This window comes from Saccopteryx bilineata, chromosome 1 (assembly GCF_036850765.1).
Source record: "Saccopteryx bilineata isolate mSacBil1 chromosome 1, mSacBil1_pri_phased_curated, whole genome shotgun sequence".
Classification (NCBI taxonomy): Eukaryota; Metazoa; Chordata; class Mammalia; order Chiroptera; family Emballonuridae; genus Saccopteryx; species Saccopteryx bilineata.
In genome coordinates this window covers 72,758,140-72,777,657 of record NC_089490.1, presented here as the reverse complement: position 1 = coordinate 72,777,657, position 19,518 = coordinate 72,758,140, and the positions used below count along the sequence as shown (strand labels likewise).

At 35.9% G+C, this 19,518-nt stretch overlaps 1 protein-coding gene across 4 annotated transcripts in view; it reads left to right on the top strand.

Annotated features, from left to right (window-relative positions):
• FBXL4 (F-box and leucine rich repeat protein 4) overlaps positions 1–19,518 on the top strand; it is a 79,000-nt gene that overhangs the window by 15,875 nt on the left and 43,607 nt on the right. The window contains exons 2-4 of one of the 4 annotated variants that reach the window (XM_066254395.1): positions 3,192–3,299; positions 3,922–4,505; positions 14,486–14,831. In XM_066254395.1, the coding sequence (XP_066110492.1) occupies positions 3,994–4,505; positions 14,486–14,831 (858 nt within the window). In that variant the 5' untranslated portion in view covers positions 3,192–3,299; positions 3,922–3,993. The other 3 variants (XM_066254382.1, XM_066254388.1, XM_066254392.1) reach the window with 3 other exon arrangements.

The window sequence follows — 19,518 nt, the reverse complement described above, 5'->3', positions numbered from 1 at the left end:
AATGTCCGAAGATTATACAAATTCATCCATCCATCCTGGCAGATGGTATTCTGTTCTTCTGAAGATTTCCAGGAATAAAACATCCAGTCTTTGAAATTAGCTGATCAGTTGGATACTTACACATTATTGTTTATTTCCTAAATTTCATTTTTATAGTTTAAATTTATTTTACTAATTCTTTTAAGAAAGAGAGGCCATGTAACTTTTTTTTTTTTGTAATTATCCCTCTCAATTCACCTGGGGGCCAATTTTGAAATAAAATATAGCTGGTGAAAGAAAGAGCTGCATCATTTCAAATTTTGGTGTGGACGATTTGAGGTTTGTGCAGTTGTAAACTTTTTTTTTTACTTGACAGATTTATACTTGCAGTAGGTAAAATGTCTGCCTAAGTAAGTCATATATTAGATTATTTTCCCCACATTTATAACATGATCTGTACTTCAGCTCTTGGTGTTATATGTCCTAAGATATATCTGATTTGTTGATTCATGATGCATCAGCACCAGGAACATGTGCTGGAGAAACACCTTATTTATTTTAATAAATGCTTTGTTACTTCAGAAAAAATCTTGTTCAGATTTTTCTGTTATTTCTTGTTCTTGGGGTACAAGTTCTTCCATTTAGTGAGTCTACATACTGAATGTCCTCATCATGGTTCATTTTCTCTTGTGCTTTGTAAGTTCTTATTGTGATGCATCTTTAGAAAGCGTTTAATCTCTATCCTGTGTTGTGGAAGCATCCTTGCAAAGAGGTTTCAAATCTGCCCCTAACAAGTCCTAAAGTTTTGCTGGTTCAGGACTACTTCTTCTTTTTTTTTTTTTTTTTTTTTTTTAAAGATACCAAACAATTTATTAAATTTTCTTTTTTTTTTTTAATTTTTTTTTTATTTATTATAGAGAGGAGAGAGAAGGGGAGAGAGAGAGACAGAAAGGGAGAGAGAGAAGAGAGAGAGAAGGGGGGAGGAGCTGGAAGCATCAACTCCCATATGTGCCTTGACCAGGCAAGCCCAGGGTTTCGAACCAGTGACCTCAGCATTTCCAGGTCGATGCTTTATCCACTGCGCCACCACAGGTCAGGCAGGACTACTTCTTCTTCTTCTTCTTCTTCTTCTTTTTTTTTTTTTTTTTTTTTCAGAGACAGAGAGAGAGTCAAAGAGTGGGATAGACAGGGACAGACAAACAGGAATGGAGAGATGAGAAGCATCAATCATTAGTTTTTCGTTGTGCATTCCAACACCTTAATTGTTCATTGATTGCCTTCTCATAGGTGCCTTGACCGCAGGCCTTCAGCAGACTGAGTAACCCCCTTGCTCGAGCCAGCGACCTTGGGCTCAAGCCGGTGAGCTTTTGCTCAAACCAGATGAGCCCTTGCTCAAGCTGGCGACCTCGGGGTCTCGAACCTGGGTCTTTCGCATCCCAGTCCGACGCTCTATCCACTGCGCCACTGCCTGGTCAGGCAGGACTACTTCTTTTTAAATATTTTGACTTGAGGATGGAGTATGGATTCTAAACCATGAAGGTAGTATGAATTTAGGCTCATAGTCAGTGCATGTTATTTGCCTAATAGGGTTCTCATTTCACTCTGGTGACTGTCTCCCATTGCCTAAGTGGATGTCATGGCTTCCTGGCCAGTGAGTTAAAATTTTATACTGTATTCCTGGTTTCCTGGATAGGGTGATATTTCCTGAGTTTTGGCTTTAGTGAAGGTACTTCCAAATGTGACCTGCAGCTTAAATTAACATTTCTCATGGGTGTTAGAAAGTCTCCTTAGAACCATTAAGGCTTGTAATGGGTTCATGAGTCATATTAGCTTCAGCTCCTGCTCTCTGCTCTTTGACTTCCTCTGTTTCCCTCACTGTGGATTTTTCTTATTTGTTTCAAGCCCAGCTGTTTACTGTTTTTCCTGTCATATTTGTCAAGCATCAGTATATTTGGGTCTGGCTGGAATTAAGGGACAGAGAGATGCTGTTAGCTCACTTTAAAATTTTTTAGATTTATATAAATGTTTTTGTTTGCTTTTCAACTTTCTGTCACCATGCCAAATAGTTTGTGCTTACTATGTGCTGAGTACTTTGAGAATATAAAGATTCCCTCCTTCCAGAAACTTAGTCCCATGTAGACCCCATGGAGCTAGGCTATATATCTGATAAAGAGATGGTCCCAGCAGGTACCAGGAAATAAGCCTACTTATGTGTTTTATAAATTATCATGTTTTATAATCTGATGCTAAAGTATTGAAAGGCTAGCACATTGCTCTACTACAGAAAAATTGGAACATTCCCCTTCTTTTACTTAGCAGAACTTAAGCTTGAAACTTTGCAGGTACAAAAATAAGTATATTTGACTTCTTTGTGTAGACGAGTAGTTAACTTCTTTATCTTTGTGTGTGTGTGTGTGTGTGTGTGTGTGTGACAGAGACAGAGAGAGACAGAGACAGGGACAGACACAAAGGGAGAGAGATGAGAAGCATCAATTCTTTGTTGCGGCACCTTAGTTGTTCATTGATTGCTTTCTAATATGTGCCTTGACCGAGTGGGAGAGCACTACAGCAGATCCAGTAACCCCTTGCTCAATCAAGCCAGCGACCTTGCGTTCTTAGGTTCAAGCTGGTGAGCTGTGCTCAAACCAGATGAGCCTGTGCTCAAGCCTGCTACCTCGGGGTTTCGAACCTGGGTCCTCTGCATCCTAGTCCGACGCTTTATCCACTGTGCCACCACCTGGTCAGGCACAAGAGGTTAACTTCTCGATGTGGACATGGGTCAGGCCTGCATTGTAAATGGGTGGAGCTGGCCAGGAACAATGGCAGCTACCCAGAGAGCTCAGTCCTCTTCTAACTGGGATCCTCTGGATTGTTAAACGTTTCAAGCTAGTCCAAATTAAAAAAAAACACACACTGTTTTGTCCCAATAAAAAGTCTGTTTGGGATAGTCTGACGCATTAGCTCTGGTTTTACAACCTCTATATAGAAAAGGTTCATTATTATATTTTTATACATTCTTTCATAAAACTAATAAAGTAAATTAGTTATTCATAAATAGTTCACTAATTCAGAGAGGTATGACCTATTCAGTTAGAAAGTTCTGTTGTTAGTTCTGTTGTCTGATAAATAGCCATTTATCTATGATAAAGCTTTTGGGATAGTTGTTTTCCTAAGTTGGAAATTAAATATTTTCTAAAATTCTTATCTTACAGGTAAAAGAATGTCATATATCAACATTTGAATCTGAAATCAGCATGCAGTTTTCAGGCCACATGGCTGAGTGCCAATTTATGCATGTCCTGTGACCTTTCTATCTGGGGGTGAGTGATTTCTAAAGAGTGACTGGGAACAAACCAGATGCCAGCCAGCCGTGACCTGCCCTAACAAATAAGGCTAAGAGTTATAAACTAAACACTGCCTGGTGATCTGTGATGTGTAAGGCATTTCATTTAGTTAGTCTGGATTGTCAGCTTCAGAAAACTATATTCCTATAATATGAAATCTGTACTTAGCATAGGGAATTGTTTGTTAAAAAGTGAAATTATAAAATGCCTAAGATTCTTTTCGATTTACAGCATTATTTTAGTGGTTCAGCCTATGTTTTAAATAATTTTCATTTTAAAAGTTCAAGGACTTAATATTTCTTGAATGATAGTTATAATTTTGTATAAAATAGGGGTTTTGGGGCCCTATGTATTCCATTTCTTTATAATATTAGTTTTGCTTCTCATATAGCATAAAATTGTATACATTTTCAATATTTAGATTCTTAAAAATACATTAGATAGATTATACCAGAGATTCACGTTTACAGTGAATTTTATTTTTCAGTTTCATTTGGGGAAATTACATTGGGTACAAAGCTTGTTTATTACTCCATTTTCATGCATTTTTCTGCTTATTTAAATTATTTTATTTTATCAAGCCATTCAATTTTTTTAGAACATCCTTCAAAGAGTTCATGCGTCTTACGGAGGATACCTGACCTTTTGAAGCTTCATAATTCACATCTAGATGTCACCAGTCTTCCCCATGTTAACAGTGCTGACCATGTTTTATTATCTATGCCTTCGGCGCCGAGCCAGGACAGCTACAAGAGGAGAAATGATGAACAACCATAGAGCTATAGAATCAAGCAGCCGGACTTCCTCTCTGAATGCAGAGGTGGTCCAGTATGCCAAAGAAGTAGTGGATTTTAGTTCCCATTATGGAAGTGAGAATAGTATGTCCTATACCATGTGGAATTTGGCCGGTGTACCAAATGTATTCCCAAGTTCTGGCGACTTCACTCAGACAGCTGTGTTTCGAACTTATGGAACATGGTGGGATCAATGTCCTAGTGCTTCCTTGCCATTCAAGAGGACGCCGCCTAATTTTCAGAGCCAAGACTATGTGGAACTTACTTTTGAACAACAGGTGTATCCCACAGCTGTTCATGTTCTGGAAACCTATCATCCTGGAGCAGTCATTAGAATTCTAGCTTGTTCTGCAAATCCCTATTCTCCAAGCCCACCAGCTGAAGTAAGGTAAGACTCATTTTTTAATGAGCATGTCATATAGCTGAAAAGTTTTAGTTGTTTTAATATTGCAGAGCTTTTTTTTACTGGAAGCATTCTCTTACACAATTTAAACAAATATGATTTTTAAATTTTCCTTAGTTTTCTTATAGGGAAAAAAAGGATCAGACCTATGGATATTCAATACATTCTTCATACCTATAACAGTGTGTGTCACAGAATTTACTATAAATGAAAAGTAGGATTTGAACTAACTGAGACGTGGGCAAATCGGAGAAGTTAGGAGGAAATAGGACTTCTAACATTTTCAAACAGGCATCATGTTACTGCTTTTAAATACTTTGAGGAGGTCCTTAGAGAATTAGCTTTAATGTTAGGTGAATGTTTTTGTAACAAGTGTATTCATTTAAAACTAAATGTTCCTTTAAGTAATTAATGCATTCTCCTTTAAAGCCTATTTATTTACACTATTAATTTGCATAGCAGTGCCTCTCTCTCTCTCTCTCTCTCTCTTCTTTTAGTTCAGCCTGCTGATTTTTAAAAATATAATTATTTGCCTAGTATATTCGTGTGTTTCAATAATCTAAAAGGTACGTAATGCAGTCTTGCATGTACATTGTTCTCCATGTGCCTAAAACCACTCTACCTGCCCTGAAAACAAACTAACAAAATAAAACCACTTTTATTCACTTCCTTTGTATTTTTCCAGAGTTTATTTATACAAATATAAGCAAATACAAATACATTTTTATTTTCTTTATACACAAAAATAAGCACCCTATTCATATTGTTCTTCACTTTGTTTCCTTTAGTAGAATATATTGGATCTCTTCACGTAAGTTCAAAGAGTGCTTATTCATTCTTTTCTCAGTTGCAAATAATAGACAGAGTGTAGGTACCCCAATTTATTAACCACTCCCCTACTGATGAATACTTAGTTTTTTCCATACTTTTGCTGTTAAAAACTTTAAAACAGTGAATAACCTTGTCCCGAGTCACTTCACATGTGCGCACACATACAATAAATTCTCAGGGTTGCTGGGCCAAGGGTCTATACATTTGTAATTTTAATATAGAGTGTCAACTCTTTCCTCTAAAGAGGTCCTAGCTATTTATATTTTAAATAGCAATGTATGTGCATACATGTTTTGCCAAAGCGCCACCCACACTGTGTTAATACATTTTAATATTTTTGTCAATATGGTCAGTAAAAAATGTTATCCCATGTTTATTTTAATTTAAAATTATTTTATTATGTCTGAAGTTGAATATCTTTCATTTTTAGAAGCCATTGATATTTCCTTCTCCTTGAGGAATCTGATCATATTATTTGCCCATTTTTCAATTGTTTATTGATATTATCACTTTTTAGATCTTTATACCACTTTATTAATTTATTCATTAAATATTTGTGTGTTTGCCATGTGCTCAGCATTGTGCTAGGTATTGGGGCTACAACAATGAACAAAACAAACAAAAGGCCCTGCCCTTGGGAGTTTATTCTAGCCCCAGAGCGGCTTGTTGGCACCTGTTAAACTGTGGGACCCCAGCTGCCAGTGGAGGAGTAGTGGGGGCAGGGATCAGCTGCCATCTGACATACTGCTTCTTTGAAGTCTCTGTCCCCTCAGCTGCCCAGGCTACCAGAAAACAAATGCAGAGTATAACTCAACTCACGCTGCAGACTGCTGGTATAAATCTTTTTTGTTTTTCTCAGAACTTCCTTGTGAAAAATAATTCATTGTGAACAATATTAATGAATCAAATTATTTTAAACACAGAAAAACAGCATCTTTAAATATATAGATTTCTTTTTTCTGAGAGTTAAAATGTACTTTGGGCAAGATCCTTTCTTGTTTGAGAATTTATTTGTGTATTGGATTCTGTCATTCTTTCCCTTTTTTCTACAAAATTATCCACTTTTTTCTTAAAATGCTGGACAAATTTGTGATGAAATCTATGAAACATGTAATGTTTTCCCCCTGATCTAAAACTTAATGTCTGCACAGCTTACTTTGAGTATAAAGTTATGTTCTTGGGTTCCTAACTGAGAACTCTATTGTATAATTGTGACTAACCTGACAACTTTACAGTGATCTCTAAATGTGCTTAACTGACTTTTGGATTTATTCTACAAAAAACACCATTAAATTTTAGGAAAGGCTCTAACCAATATTTATTGTTACAGAATAAAAAAAGGCCTTTTTAATTTTACTGATTATGAAATCAATGGATGTTTCATTGTTTAAAAAGATTGTTAGGGAATACTAAAAAGAAAATATGCAGGGAAAAAATGCTATACAATTCTTCTGTCCAAATTCAGTAACTTAACAGTTTGATGAATTTCTCTGGACAGTTAGAAGTATTGATTGTTCTGCCAGTTCACACTGGGAACAAAACAGAGGGCCAGGCAAACATGGCTTGTGTTCTTTGAGTTTACAGGCTAGCCTGGAAGAGGACCAAGAGATTATAGTGAATGAGGCAAGAACCTAATTAATGAGGCTCAGACCTTGAGGAAGTTACTTTGAGATGTGAGAGCTGAGGGAGGTTTTGGATAGGAAAGGTGGAGAGAGAACAGAACATGCAAAGGTGAAATCATGAGCTGGTATCCTGGTATTTGAAGAAGTAAAAGTCCCAGAGTGTAGAAAACCAATTATTGAAGGGTCACAAGCATGGAGTACCTTCTTGAGATCTAGAGTACTGGTTTCCAGACTTTGGGATTTCACAGAGTTCTTATTTCCAGTTTCCCAGAAGCAGACCTTAAGAAGACTATTTCTATGCAAATAATTTGTTATGGAAGTGCTCCTGAAACCAGTATAGGAGTGGGGAAAGCACTTTGGGGAAGGGAAGAAGTCAGACAAGGATGCTGTTTCCCGCACAGTTCCAACCTGCCTGGAGGCAAAGTTGCTGAAGAGATGGGTGGGCTCTTACACTTCCACACCCGCCTGTCTTTGGCTATGGGCTAAGGGAATGGAGGTCTTTCAGGCACATGCTACATTCTGGATGAAGGAGCTCCCCCAGATAGTTCTCTGAAGAAGGCTGCAGGTGGAAGCCTTTCGTGAAGCAAGCAGAGCTGAAGGATTGGCTCAAAGCACCAACCAGTAGGTCTGAGTGAAGCACAGGTAGGAAAAGTCAGCTGTAATAAAATAGTAATAATAATAAAAAATAGAGAGCTGATACAGGGTTGTCAGGTTATTTATTTTGCTAAGTAAACACACATTAAAAAGGCAAGAGGCCTGACCTGTGGTGGCGCAGTGGATAAAGCATCGACCTGGAAATGCTGAGGTCGCCAGTTCAAAACCCTGGGCTTGCCTGGTCAAGGCACATATGGGAGTTGATGCTTCCAGCTCCTCCTCTCTCTCTCTCTCTCTCTCTCTCTCTCTCTCTCTCTCTCTCTCTCTTTGTCTCTCCCTCTCCTCTCTAAAATGAATAAATAAAAAAATTTAAAAAAATAAAAAATAAAAAGGCAAGAAAATGAAATACGAACATCATTTATTATCACCATCATCTCATATTAAAACCTTAATTTATACTGAGAAAGTAGCATGATTAGAATCTTGATAAAAGAATGGTTGGCAATTTTATATGTAGATATGTGCATACTTTTATAAATATCAATATATCCCTTATGTTTTACATTTAGCCATGCAAACCTTCATCACATACTATTGTTTGGGAGCCACTGGAACATGCTAACCTATTATTAATTGAGCACACAATTTTATGCCCACCTTAGGAGTTAGCAGATGAGAGTGTGTATTGGAGTAGCTCAGGAATTTGCGGACAATGGACTTGTAGTCCCAGAACTTTCAGAATTTAAAAGCAGCCTTTCCCCATTTTGTCTGGTTGCATTTTTTTGTTCAAAGAGTGAAGTAGAAAAGTTACAGGTAGTTTTATAAGATCTCAAACTCTTCTCATTTCTTGCCTAGTGCCCTATTCAGGGGAAAGAAGATAAGGTAGTATAGTGTGCCCTGGTCCTGAGGGTAGTGTCTCGTGTCTCAATGGGTGCTTGGGTAAGAGGCAGAAAATAGGCTAGTACAGAGTTACACACTGGAAGAGATACAGAGGAGGAAGAAAATGTCAAATTGAAGTCATTAAAGAAGCTGATTGAAATAAAGTTATTTGGGGTTAAAATTTAGTGGTATGGATATCTTCTGTGTAGTTGTTGTTTTGAGTGTTAAAAACATTTTAACCATATAATATTGAAGATAAGAAAGCAAGGAGAAAGAAAGTGGATGTCATAGAAAGAATTTGCTGCCAGAAGGAGTTGCTTAATTAAGCAAGGATTTCATTAATTGGTTATGCTGTGGTCCCCTTGACTTTGTGGGCCAACAAGCATGATTTTGCCATTTAAGTCAGAATTGACTAGACTCTACTGGTTGATTCTTTTTAAAGCAGATGCCAGTTTGTTCCATGTAGAGATGGGCTGGGAGGCAGGGAGTGAATTGGTGCACCCATGAGAATACTTTTCCTTTATTTTTGTTGCTTTCCTGTTCTATCCCTTCACTTTCACTTGATGAAATAGAAGAGTGTTGGTGAGACAACTTTCTTTGAGCTGGCTGCTGGATATGCTTTCTAACCAGGAGAAATTCTGGTTATGGAAAGCTTTCTGCATTTATATTCCTGGCTTCCAACCTGAATACATTAGAAAACTTGCTTTCTTGGGTTTCCATTGATCAACACCTCTCTTCCTCTCTTATCTACCTGTGGCTTCCAGTGATCCCTAGAGAGACTTTCTCAGTGGGGCAGGTCTGCAGTCGCACAGAGTAGTTTGTTTCTTTGTTTCTAACTGCTAGACACGTAGTAGGCATCTGGTATACCCAGCGGAAGGAGGAATAAAGTGTGCTGGAGGAGAGTGCTGTTGGTTGCCATCCCAGAATTATGTGCGCCAGTGCAGACTGAGCAGAGTCTGAAAGGAACTCCAAGCTGAATTTTGCATGAGTAACACTGTAGATTTAAAATACTTACATAGAACTTCAGAGTTGGGAAGATTTGTCTAGTAGATAAACACAGTGTGTGAGCATATATAGTAAACACGAATGTACAGGCTATAAATTCCATTAAAGCAATTTAATCCCATCAACACTGCCTTGGGTCTAGAGCAGGGTTAGTCACCCTTTTTATACCTACCGCCCACTTTTGTATCTCTGTTAGTAGTAAAATTTTCTAACTGCCCACCGATTCCACAGTAATGGTGATTTATAAAGTAGGGAAGTAATTTTACTTTATAAAATTTATAAAGCAGAGTTACAGCAAGTTAAAGCATATAATAATAATTACTTACCAAGTACTTTATGTTGGATTTTCGCTAAGTTTGGCAGAATAAATCTTATAAAACAACTTACTATAGTTAAATCTGTCTTTTTATTTATACTTTGGTTGCTCCGCTACCGCCCACCATGAAAGCTGGAATGCCCACTAGTGGGCGGTAGGGACCAGGTTGACTACCACTGGTCTAGAAGATTAAAAAAAGTTGGTGCTTTCTCATAGAAAAGTGTACATGTTTATCTGTGTGTGCATATATGCACATTTGTTTACATTTGCTTGTTCTCACTACTCTTTAAGATTCTGGATTTAGTTTTACAGAATAAAAAGATATTATATTCTTCTTTGCTAAAATAGATACCTTTCCTCTCTTTTTATTAATTGAATTTATTGGGCTGACATTGGTTTGGAAAACCACCAGATTTCAAGTGTACAACTCAATAAAATATTATCTGCACACTATTGTGCACCCTCCGCCCCAAGCAAAGTCTCTTTCTGTCCCCTCCCCCCACTTTGCCCACCTCCACATAGCCCCCACCTCCACATAGCCCCCACTTCCACATAGCTCCCACCTCCTTTCCCTCTGATAATTTCCACACTGTTGTCTGTGACTATGTGTTATGATTGGATGCTTTTTAGCTAATCCCTTCACCGTTTTTCATCTAGCCCCCTCATTCTCCCTCCCCTCTGACAGTTGTCAGTCTGTTCCATGTGTCCATGCCTCTGTTTCTATTTTGTTCATCAGTTTATTTTGTTCATTAGATTCCACATATAAGTGAGACCGTATGGTATTTGCCTTTCTCTGACTGGCTCATTTCACTTATCATAATAATCTTCCAGGTCCATTCATGCTTTTGCAAAAGGTAAAATTTCCTTCATTTTATCAGCCTTGTAGTATTCCACTGTATAAATGTACCACAGCATTTTTTATCCACTCATGTACTGATGAGCAGTTATACTGTTTCTAGAGCTTGGCTGTTGTAAGTAATGCTGCAGTGAACATAAAGGTTCATACATTCTTTTGAATTAGTGTTTCTGGATTCTTAGGATAAATTCCCAGAATAGGGATCTCTGGGGACACCTTTCTCTTTCTAATTTTGAAATAATATATTCTAGTTCTATTTAAATTTTAAACAAAAATTCACTTTAATTCAGATACCCCCAAATCAATTTATATTGATCTCATAGTTCATGTTAATTTAATTCAAATGGCCACAAGCCTATAAAATAATTTTTACATCTTTTAATTATTTTTCTTGACTTTGTAGGTTATCAAGAAAATCAAAACATATAAAGTAATGATACCTGGAAGTTTTTTTATATTTATATATAATTTTAAATGTTTCTAAAAACTGATATTTATATTGCTCTACTTTAAGTATGTCATCATATTTATAACTTAAGATATATGTATAACTAAATATGTATATAATGTTCATACTATATATGTCAGAAGCAAGAATGGTCCAGAAATAGCATTATCTCTGACATACTAAAAATGTTAAGGAAGTCAATATAAAATATCATCTTTATATCTCTGTGACTATTTTGTAACTACCAATTTGTACTTTTTAACCCCTTCACCTCTTTCTCCTGTACAGTATAAGAAATATAGTCAAGATGGCAGCAACTATGATTGGTGCTAGTTGGGTACTACAAATATCAAGGGGACTACTTTGTAAAGTATATGATTGTGTAACTACTATGTTGTGCATGCACTCAAAACCAATACAAAATAATATTGAAAGTGAACTGTAATAGAAAAGTAAAAATTTTAAAATGACTTTTAAATGTTAAAAAATAAATATAAAGCATCATTTTAACCTTGACTATTGTGCAAGGTAGATAGAGAAGGCTAATACATTATTTTTTAATTTAAATTTTATTTTTGGATTACAGTTTACATTCAATATCATTTTGTATTAGTTTCAGGTATATAGCATAGTGGTTAGGCAATCACGTACTTTATAAATTATTCCCCTGGTATTTTTAATACTCACTTGGCACCATACATAGTTATTATAATATTATTGATTACATCCCCTATGCTGTACTTTACAATACCATAACTGTTTTGATTAATGCATTATTAAAATCACATATTTTGGCCTTCTCTGTGGTGGCGCAGTGGATAGAGCATCTATCTGAAATGCTGAGGTCGCCGGTTCAAAACCCTGGGCTTGCCTGGACAAGGCACTTATGGGAGTTGATGCTTCCTGCTCCTCCCCCCATTCTCTTTCTCTCTCTCTCTCTCTCTCTCTCTCTCTCTCTCTGTCTTCTCTCTAAAATGAACAAAGTCTTAAAAATTTTTTAAATAGCATATTTTTACTATAATCAATGCTTTTCTTTAAACTCATATTTGTGATTTTATAATATAGTTTACATTATGTTATAAATCAAGCTATACGTGGCAGAGGTGATTTCTATATTACATTTTTAATGTTTTTGTTAAGCCTAATAAAAACTCACTGAAACTAAAATAATACAGGACAGCTTAGTGTATATGTAGTGTCAACCAGCACAGGCAGTTATTTCAGAGTCCTGAGTGTTCCTTGTTTCTTGGACATGAGTTGTTCCTCCAGCGTCATTTGATGTCACTTTGCAATAGCAACAAAAGGAGAAGTAAAACCAAAGTTTAAATATTTTCATACATTCCATCATTTACCTCATGATTCTTGGGAATATACTGTCCAGAATTAGGAATGTGTTTTACCACCAACATGTTTTTAAATGTTTAATACTTCTGTTCCATTGTAACTTTATGACTAGCTCTATTTAACTGCATAGATTTACATTAGAATGTTCAAATCAATTCCATTGCTAAGAACCCTCAAGATATTTGCCAATAAGCTCTAAGGACACTTGTTTGGTCTGGATAGTCACCTTGTCACAGGAAGAAGATGGTGCCCAACCTGCATTCCTCTCCTCTTTAATACTGCCACAGTCTGCTTTAGTTCTGCTCATAGAATCCTTCCCCTGCCTCCCAAGATTGGATATAGAGTGGGATCAATCTCTATTTGTTGTCTCCAAATACAAATATTCACAGGCTCTTTATGTTTGATTGGTTTTATTCTTCATTTTCAGTGGAAAATCAACAAAACTAGCAAATATGGGGTGATTATAAAGGTTCTAGAAAATACAAAAGTTCCTACTTTTATGGTTAGTGATATGTTGACTAAAATCCCCATTAAGCTTCTGCCTTATGCTTTTATTCCTAAAGGTAGAAATTATCATACTTCCTTTTTTCATTCTCCCAAGATTAGCCTGTGTGCCCCCATCTTGGCCTAAAGACCATCAGGATATCTGTATGTTGGTGACTTTTATAGTTTTGGCTCAAAATTCCCCCTTGAGTTTCACACTCTTTTGTCTATTTCAGTTTTCTGAATGCCTTGCCATAATCAGCTTTTACTTAGATCTCAGTAGGACATTGGGCCAAGGAAATGAACTGGCAATATATCAGAGGGAAAAATCCTCATATGATTAATAAGTGTATAAAACATTTTAAGTGTTATTAGTAATCAGTGAATTATATATTAGGTCATATAGAAATATGGCTCACTATAAAATTAGAGATTATTTTTTAAAATAAATTATTTCAGTGGTTATTTTTATATACTATTACATATACTTTTTTGAAAACAATTTGTTGTATGTATTGAGAGACTTAAAAAATTCTTAGTCTTTGACATAAATATCCTTGTTAAGAAATTCTGCTACCTAAAAGTGAATTAGACATAGAGGACAGATGTTTGTTGAAGTATTTTGTTCTATATTTCTAATTTTCTCTGGTGTATTAGAAAACAATAGTAGAGAAATGGTTATTTATGACATATATGGAAAATATTATATATATATCTAATGATGCTATGTTATGAGGAATCTTTAACTAATTTTGGAAAATTGTTTTATAAGAAACTTTATATGAAGAGATGGAATATGAATGGGGCCTTGAAGTCTCGGATAATCGGTAGGTTGGGCATTTCATTGGGGGAAGACAACATGAATAAAGACACAAAGGTGGAAATAAGTTTATTTTCTGGAAAGTAATGATTAATCTGGCTGCAAAGGAGTTTATTTTGGAGAAATAGGAGAAAATGTTATTCACCTGTTATGTGTTAGATACTTGCTAGAAATTGAGGGTACAAGAATCACTAAAAGATAACTATAATGGAAATTTAGAAGAAGGGCATATATGAGACAATTTTATGAAAACTTTGAAAAAACAATGAGTGGATAAAACAATCAAAGATAATGAAAGTGTTGATTTTGTATGACATCAGTAACGGAAATGGAAAAACTGGAAAAGGAGGCCTTTGTGAGGCAAGATGAGCAGTTTAGTTTTCAAGGTTGATTGAAGACATGCACATAGGAGAGCTTTATCCTGTGTGCTTTATTCTTACTTTGGGTTTGCTTTTTCTATAAAACTGAATGTTGTTCTTCATGTACCTCTAACTACCTGTGCCAGTTTTAATGTGAAACTTGCCCCCCAAAAAAGGACTTTCTGGGAATTGTAAAAGTAATTTAATTAGTAAAAATATTTAAGTAATAAGGTCTCTGGAATTTAGTTAAGTTTTTTTCATATCCTGGAACAATACTTGTGTTTGATTTCTTCACCTTATTGAATGCCTTTGCTTCACACTGTAACGTATTTAGGATGGGACCATAACCTAAGGTAACAGTAAATCTCATTCTAAACTGTATTATAGGGAAGTTTCTTTCTTTAGCAGATGGGAGATTCTTTGGTCAGAGAGACCCACGAAGGTGAATGCTTCCCAGGCTCGCCAGTTTAAACCTTGTATTAAGCAGATAAATTTTCCCACAAATCTTATACGGCTGGAAGTAAATAGTTCTCTTCTGGATTATTACACTGAATTAGATGCAGTTGTATTACATGGTATGAAGGACAAGCCAGTGCTTTTTCTCAAGACTTCACTTATTGACATGAATGATCTAGAAGAAGAGGACTATGAAGAAAAGGATGGTTGCGGAATGGACAATCTTAACAAAAAGCTTAGCAGCACTGCCCTCAGGGAAGGGCCAAATAATGGATATTTTGACAAACTACCTTATGAGGTAAGCCAAATCTATTTAGTAGCAATATTGGATATAACACTATAATTTTTAAAAGTTTAGAGATTAATATTTTGCTAGATATCAGAGAAATAGAAGCATTGCTAAGGTGTACCTAACCTGATGTAGTGTATTTTTTGACTTTGGAAAAACTAGACAAAATTTTGTTGATTGATTTTACCACTTTTGTTTTGGATTGACTTTAATAATTTTGGATAAACTATATATGAAATAAGTGTTATATTATTAACAATAAATGAAATATATAAACCAATAACATGTAAATATGGGCAATATGTGCTTAAAGATGATTTGCTATTAAAAATAAGAGAGTTAAGATTGCAAGAGGAATGCTTATTCTATATAATAGTTCACAGTTTCTGTAAGTAGCATTTATTTTTCTATACCAACTTTATTCTGTATTTTTTTAACTAGCTAAGTTTCTGGTCTAGGCAGGTACAGAGTGCCTTTACCTGAAATCTCGTTGTCAGTGTGTCGCTACAGGGTTGTTTCTGCAGTATAGTTAGCATCCCTGGCTCCCCACATCAAATGCCAGTCGCACACCCTCTGGGGGTGGGCTTGGGCCTGACATTCTGTCCCCTGCTGAGAACGGCTGTGTGCAGTTAAAAATAATATAATTATTTAATATAATATATTATATATTAAATAAATATATTTACTATATATAAATATATATACTATATATTAAATAAATATATATTATATATTTATATACATATTTATATAAATATATTTATGTTTATATATTTAATATACTATCTATATCTTTAATATATTAATATGTTCATAAGCAATATATTTATAAGTAATATATTTATAATATAATTAATAAACATGTATGTATATATATAAATGTATATAAATATATTTTATATATATGTAAATATATTTTTCTATATAAATATATTTTTCTATATATATTATATAAATTATAAAATATAATATAAATTTTAAAGAAAAATTTATAACCTCAAGTTTTAACCAATTCAGACAATCTCCCTTTCAAATTGGTACGTATTTTAGGTTTCATTATAATAAAACAAGTAGCTTAATTTGCGTGGAGCAATAAGATAGCCTCTCGAATGCCTGTCAGTAATTATTATATAATGCCTGTACAACATTTTACAGTTAAAATGCTGTGGTACATCCTGTGAAGTAGCTCAAGTTGCCACATAAAGGTGAACTAAGGGATCCAAGATAATTCAGTCACTAAGCCTTGGGACCTGGTCAAGTTTTGTGGAAAGGAAGCTTCACAGATTGGACAAGACCCTCTGGCCCTTAGCAGGAGGAGCGAGGAGAGATGAAGGACCAGTTGAGTTGGGGAAAGATAAGCATGTGGGATAGGGATAGTGTTGTTCCCAGGGCTCCTGGGAGGATTTGTCCTGGCCGCAGTGGGAGCAGTCCAGCTGGAGGAAACTAAATCACTTCTTTGAATCTTACTCATTTCCTAAAACTACAACATAGAAGTTTAAATTCAGCAAATATATTTTAAACATTTTATTGACTTTTATCCAGATCTGACACAATGCTTGACACATAGCATTTAAGTGAGTAACTGAGAGGAAGTTCTGGGAGGGAGAAGAGTGAAATGTGAAGAGTGAAGTGAGGTGACCCATTTGGGAAGTCCAGCCTTTCAGCTTGGCTGGAACAGGATTTGGTAGCAGAAGAGATGAAATTGGATGGAGGCTCAGGCTGCCTCTGTGCAGAGCTCCACAGGCCCCCCTTCACAGAGATGACAGTGATTGGGACATCCTAGCCATGGCCGTGCACAGCCTACTCTGCTGTATCAGAGGGCTCTGTGGATTTTACCAAGGGGTTTGCACTTTATCCCTTCAGCCAGCGGTCCTCGGGATGCTGTGTTTCCCCAGCACACAGCAAAATCACTTCGGAGGGAGTGACACATACTCTGGACTTTATAAATAATTGACTTTTGGTAAAAAAAAAAAAAAAAAAACAAAGAAAGAAATTAGAGCAGATTGAAGATTATATCTGTAATAATATTACACTGACTTTATTGTGTTCTTTTGTACTTTTTATAGGCTTTTTTTTTTTTTTAGTGGGAGAGAAGATATCGAATAATAGCTAACCTTCCAAGAATGATATAATATGCAGGCATCTTTGCACATGCTTTGGCCCACAATTAGAATAATTTCCCAGGTGTTTGGCATCATGTGAACTTTGTCTTTCTCCCATTTCCCATGTCATCATGTGTCATGGTATAAAAAAAGATTGTGACTCTTTTCTGTAGTCAGTAGGAAAACACTGACAGTGTTATTTTAAAAGGAGGAACAACTAAGATTTCTGTCTTGGATTGTTCTGTTGATAAATGAACAAACCAAAAGGAGAGGAGGTAGGGACACAAGTTAGGAAACAGCTGCAGTAATTTGAGCAAGAAATGATGAATGGGAAGAAGTGCTTCAGAGATGCAGAAGGTAGAAATCAAAGGTAACTAGTGAACATGGAGATGAAATAGACCATCAGGACTTCAGGTTCCTGGCTGAAATGACTCAGTGGATGCCATTAATCCTAAACAACAGTGGGTGAAGGCAGGAAGGGCATATTTTGAGGTGCCTGTGATTCATCAAAGCAGACTTGTCTGGTTGAGGACAGTAGGCAGTTGCTATCTGAGTTTGAGACTCAGGAGGAAGATCTGATTTTACATTTGAGTGAGTCTGCTCAAGTGAGGGAAGGGGTACCATGGTAGGTGAAACTGACTAGTGAAACTATAAAGTGTGAAAAAAGGGCCAAGAATGGAATTATGGTAATATTAACATCAAGGGATTGCATAGAAGAAAACAAATTAGATAAGGCACTTTGAGAAAATATGACATAGTCTTAAAAACAAAATGAGCCTGACGAGGCAGTGGCGCAATGGATAGAGTGTCGGACTGGTATGCGGAGGACCCAGGTTCGAGACCCTGAGGTCGCCAGCTTGAGCAAGGGCTCATCTGGTTTGAGCAAAGCTCACCAGCTTGGACCCAAGGTCGCTGGCTTGAGCAACAGGTTACTTGATCTGCTGAAGGCCCGTGGTCAAGGCACATATGAGAAAGCAATCAATGAACAACTAAAGGAAGGTGTTGCAACGAAAAACTGAATTGATGCTTCTCATCTCTCCGTTCCTGTCTGTCTGTCCCTGTCTATCCCCCTCTCTCTGACTCTCTCTCTCTCTCTGTCTCTGTGGGAAAAAAAAGTTAGAAAGTAAAGTAAAAGTATAAGAAACATAAAAAGGATAGAGTCAGCCACACTGCTGCAGAGTATAAGTTACAGGTGCCCGGTGGTTTTGGTGGTTGAGAAGTCTTTGATAGTCCTTTACCATTATCATTTCAATGGAGTCATGACTGTAGAGGGACAGATAAGAAAACATTACTATATTTGGTTAAGGCATCAAGGAGGGGGGAAGATGCAGAGACAAAAAGTTCTTGCTGTCTGAGTATTAGCAGAAAAAGAATTATATTAATATACTCTGATTATGGGCTAAACATGGGTAAGACTGTTGTCCACCAGTAATGAATAATGCTGACTAACACTCTGCCCCTATGTATGGCACTCAAAAATGGGCATAACAAAATGAGAGAATGTATGGAGTTATTATAGGTGTATCTCTTCTAACTTACCTTTTGAAGGAACAAAAGGCAAGTGCAGGGTGTGGTGGAGGATGCAGCAGAGTGGGAACGCCTCCGGTTGTGATGCAGATTGGAAGAGATATCACCAAGTTTCAGTGCTGAAGGGAAGGAGCCAGTAAAGAGGGAAAGCTCCCAAAATATGCAAGGAGTTTAATCAATACAACAAATTTACGTGGAAGAAACCCAGAGATAGAATCAGTAGTCCTAAAGGCCATTAATTAGCCATGGTGAAAGCAGAGTACGATGCATAAAGAGGGAATGATCTCACCATAAGTAAAAAGAAAAACTCTTAAAAAAGAAAAGTGACCTAGATTATTTAAAGGTAATGCAAATTATTTCAATGGAAAAAAACATATTTAAATATGTCAAGTGATGTATATTTTTATAGTTGAAAATAATTGTATTATGAATAAAGTGGGTTTGAGGGAAGATAAGTTGTGTTTTGGGAGTTCTTCTCAACACATTATGTATTACATTCACTGTGGTATTGAATAGTACTTTATGCTAGCATACTCCAGTATAAAAGCACATTTTGACAGACACTAGATACTAGATGAATAATGATTAATAGATGTTGTCTTGTAGGCCTGATACCTGTTATCTTTTATTTAATAAAAATCCAAACGTGTTTTTTTCACACATCACATGTCAATGTCATGGACTCAGTGACTTTTTATTATTCTTTTTCTATTCTCATATTTGCTTAAAATGTAATATTAATTATCATAGAGTGTTTTCACATAGTATACATCTTTTAATATTGGTGACTTTTGTTTGGAATGATGCCAGAAATTGCTGGGAGTTATTTGAATTACAAATCATCTGGAAAAAGTAAATTATTTATCCTCTGAAACAGGGATATATTTAACTTTTAATGCTTCTTTGCACTAACTGCTTAAAAATTCTTCTTAAATAATTTTAACACTGTAGTTAAAACAACAAATTTTTAATTCATTTTACAAATATTTAAGGTCCTACTGTTGCTGAGCTCAGATAGCTCATAGATTCTTTTAAAGAAGCAGATAAATCTATATTATTTCAACTCT